Here is a 3961-nt window from a genome sequence, read left to right as displayed (position 1 = left end):
GTACACCATGTGTGCGCGTGCGCACACACACACACACACTCACACACACACTCACACACACACTCACACACACACACACACACACACACACAAATAAGATGCGTTTACATGCTCCTCGGAGATCAAGGATTTAAGCCATCAGTACAGAACGCTTTCAGAGGGATCTTAAAATATTTAAAAATCCTGTCTGGGTTTTAAAGCTAAGAATATACTTCATTTCATACCATTTTAAAAGAAACACTTTAGAGAAATAAAATAGGCTGTAATCCACGTTTACTAACGGGCGCACACTTGGGCACTTTCCATGGGCTTGGACAGCGAAGCAGCTTCCCCAGCACAGCGTGACCTGCGTGCTCAGCGAGCTGGTCCTGCCGCCCGTGCTGTGCCCCTCGCCCGCTCTCCCCCCCCCCGAGCTGGCGAGAAATCAGCATTGCAAAGGCACTGTCTGGTACGGGGTCACTCCCCGCCCTGCGGCTCTGGGCGTAACACTGACCTCTAGCGTCCGCTGTGGCTTATTTGTTCTGCCGTTTTCTCTGGCCTCTGCTTCGAATTTTCTATTTTGGCTACTGCATTCTTACTCTGCTCTCATTTGATGCTCTTGTTCGTTGGTAGCAGGATGTAAGTCACTTTGCACGCCCTGGCAGAAAATTGCATTCCGCCATTGGCCCTGGCGATGCCACAGGGTGTCATTTTTGCTCCAAGGCACTTTGCAAAATGACTTTTTCTAGCTCAGCTTTTGGTGCGTTCCTTCCTCCCTCCGTCCTTCCCAAGTTGGCGTAATGGGCCCATCACTTGCACGGCCCGATGCCGAGGCGCGCGGTGCGGCCTCCCGTCTGCAGGATGACAGCCGTCACACAGCTCGCATGTCAAATGCAACAAATACAGGGTGAGGGCTGTAAACGCGGCAGGTTCTGAAAACGTAAGACTGCTTAGGATTCTTGTAGCACATTAGAAAAGCGGTTTCCAGGTGTGTTTGGTCGGGCTTCGGTGTTCCGGTAACTGTTGGCCGCCGTGTCCCCGTCCGCGGGCACGGCCGTCTTTCCGTCCACCTGTGACTGTGTCATTGAAAGCTGATGGGTGAGCGTCCATGGACGCTGCCGCCGCTGCCAGGCCTTCGGCGACGGAGCGGAGGGCAGAAGCGCCCCTACGGTCCTTCGTAGTTGCAACGTGTGCTTCTGTTTTCGTAAGTGTCGTCCTTCTCCTGCAAAGTCAACAACAGCCATATTTAGGGTCATGGGGCCAGTGGCGCCACCTGCGGACACCATGCCAAGTGCCATCACCTCGTTCTGGGGCCCGAGTCCCGCCAGTAATCTGAAAGGTCGGGTGACTGCTTTCCCGTATCTGGAGTGGGGCGTGGAGACAGGAATTCAGCTTCCTTGTCCAGCTGCCACGTCAGAGCACGGCGCAGTGCTTCCTCGCGGCCCGTCCTCGGGCCACGGACCTTTGCCCCCTCGCTGAAAACCCGCCTCGGCCGCGCTCGGAAGAGACTGGAGGCATCTGTCATCATTCAGAGCGGCCTCTGTGCGTGTGTCTGCCTGTGCTTCGAAGGGCGGATGACTGCTTAGAGGATACCCTCTCCCGGGTTAAAATCCCTTTTAAAAGTTGGCTTTGAAAAAACACTCCTTTTATCAGAAGCTTTTTGCATTTGCCTCTCAACTGCCGTTTAAGTGGAAAATACCTTAGCAGCATGGAAGTTTCGTATTTCGTACACATTTTCATTCAGATCTGAGCGGCCCGGCCGCGTGTCATGGAAACCGAATATCTGCTCGCCGCGTGTCATGGAAACCGAATATCTGCTCTCTTGGCTCGAAAGCCACATCTCGTCTGCACAGGGCTGCGAAGAGCCCTCAGACCATGCTGTGGGCCACATAGGTGGCACCCCCACCCCTCCCAGCTGCATCCTTTCTAATGTGCATTTATCTGCCTTATTAGCAACAAGTAATGCTTGCTCTATAATCTGATCCATAAGTGTTTGCAACGTCTCCTAAGTGCCTGCTACTGCGTGCAGGATGCTGGACAAAGCAGCTTTTAACCCACAAAAGCATCCTTGTCTATACTGAAAGCATCGCCTGGACCCAGCGTGCTTCTGAAAGAGCCCGTGTCACTAAGATGCCAGTCCAGTCTCTTTAGTGTTGTATCAGACGTCCTTCGTTATGGACTTATCAAACCAGGTTCTTTCGAAGGGCGTCACGCGTGAGGCCTCTTCCAGACTCTGCTAAGGAAGCCGTGACTGCTGACGGCTTGTCGGTAGCTTTGGTGTTTAGTCAAACGTGCTTTATGTCTGCATGAAATCTTCTTGCTGTTTTAACACTTACATGTTGTTGGCTTCTTCCCGCGTGTCTCTTACTGTATAGTTCTTGAGCAATTTCCTGGAATATTCGCCGAGCGCTCATCTTCTGTACACACAAGTGAGAAAAAGGGTCGCTCTCAGGGTGAGAAGTGCCGCTTGCCGCACGTCAACAGAGCCTTTGCCCTCTTTACCGCCGCCGGTCCCAGAAGCTAACCCCGCCGCCCGCCCCCTCCCCACCCCCTCGGCACAGCCCCCCCTCCCGCTAATGGCGGAATTTATGGCTGAGAACTATGAGGTTTAAATCACAGTTTACCACTTGAGATTGTCGAGTTTCTCAACAATAGGAAACAGTAGCTGTGGTTCAAAGTTACATGATGCTCTCCCTGTTTCTTAAATGTTTTGGATTCGAAATAGTTATAAGTAGCTACGGTATAAAGATGTTTTATAAGCATTGATCTGTACCTTTTGTGAATCTTCTGTTTCTTTGTTTCTTCGAGTGTTAGGTTTTGACTGTCAAGACAAAAAGGAAAGTCAAGTTAACTTAATATTTAAGTGATATATAGTAAGTTAATAATTTTCAATTTTCATGTCACTTCTGAGATGCTTTTATGAAATTAATAAAATAACAACAAAACTGCTGTTGATTACCGGATTTAAATTAAGTAATCCCGATATAAACACATACAGACCAGACCCCCTCTTATAGCACATGAGCAGCCAGGAGATATTCTTTCTCAAAAATTGTAGGCATTTAAAAAATATTTTAGGGCAGTTTCTAATCTCTTTGCTAAACCCTTTCTGCTCATTCTTAAACCTTTCATAGATAATGGTACTCACCCGTTGCGGGAAGATGGCATATTAAGATGGTTATAAAGAGGGGCCCTCATTCCCATCTTATGGGTTTTAAAGAGGTAACCCTGTAAATTGCGTACGCTGGCTAATGATCCTAGGGATGAAAATGCATGCCGTCTGCTGCAGACATCTGCCGATGCGCAGGAGCATGCTCGCCGGGTGGGAGCTGTTGCCCAGGCTCACGTGCTGAGAGCTGGCGGTTATTTCCTTCTGCTGATGCGCAAGACCATGGGGACATGCCCTGCACAGAAGTCCCACTTACCGCAGAGAGGACCGAGAAGACCACCAGCAGCCCGACGAGGTAGATGGAGAGCAGCGACGTGAGGGCGGTCAGGAGCCACCGCAGTTCCTTGCCGAGAACCCTTGTCCCTTCATCCGCGCCAAAACAGAAACGTCACGGTCACTGTCACTGCGCCTACCTGCAGGGCGTGGCTGAAGCCAGGCGCTAGAGGCGGAAAGGGGTCACGCCCTGCCGGGCTGCTCGCCTAAAAGTCATTCGGGGTCTCCTGATCCAGAACACACCCACGTGTATGACATTGTTAAAGCCAGCTCATCAGTTCTTTAGATGTATCACACTGGAAAGGTCACTCATTTTTAAAATCAATTGAAAAAAACTTCCATTACTTGTCACGATGCTAAGGATCACTTTTTATGTAAAGCATTACTTTAAGTTAGGGGAACTGTTCAAGACAGTTTGTTCAAGGGCACTTAACATTGTTTTTGGTAGAAACAATGGACAGCGGTCTCTGAGAGCCTGCTGCGGAGTGAAGCTGTTTTCCCGTGTGTTCGTCAGGGCCACATTGTAGCCTGGCGGTTGTC

At 50.3% G+C, this 3961-nt stretch overlaps 2 protein-coding genes across 2 annotated transcripts in view; one reads left to right on the top strand and one right to left on the bottom strand.

The window, feature by feature from the left end:
* METTL9 (methyltransferase like 9) overlaps positions 1 to 3961 on the top strand; it is a 21575-nt gene that overhangs the window by 11149 nt on the left and 6465 nt on the right. The window lies entirely within an intron of this gene.
* The window catches only part of IGSF6 (immunoglobulin superfamily member 6), a 5774-nt gene continuing 1903 nt past the window's right edge, over positions 91 to 3961 (bottom strand). The window contains exons 2-5 of the mRNA XM_023520100.1: positions 3405 to 3511; positions 2753 to 2800; positions 2316 to 2396; positions 91 to 1201 (exon numbers count right to left, since the gene is read on the bottom strand). Coding sequence (XP_023375868.1) covers positions 1145 to 1201; positions 2316 to 2396; positions 2753 to 2800; positions 3405 to 3511 — 293 coding nt within the window. The 3' untranslated portion in view covers positions 91 to 1144. The remainder of the gene's footprint in view (positions 1202 to 2315; positions 2397 to 2752; positions 2801 to 3404; positions 3512 to 3961) is intronic.

Source organism: Pteropus vampyrus, unplaced genomic scaffold (genome assembly GCF_000151845.1).
Source record: "Pteropus vampyrus isolate Shadow unplaced genomic scaffold, Pvam_2.0 Scaffold247, whole genome shotgun sequence".
NCBI classification, from domain to species: Eukaryota; Metazoa; Chordata; class Mammalia; order Chiroptera; family Pteropodidae; genus Pteropus; species Pteropus vampyrus.
Note: the sequence above shows the minus strand (reverse complement) of the source record. Positions and strands in the feature narration are given on the sequence as shown.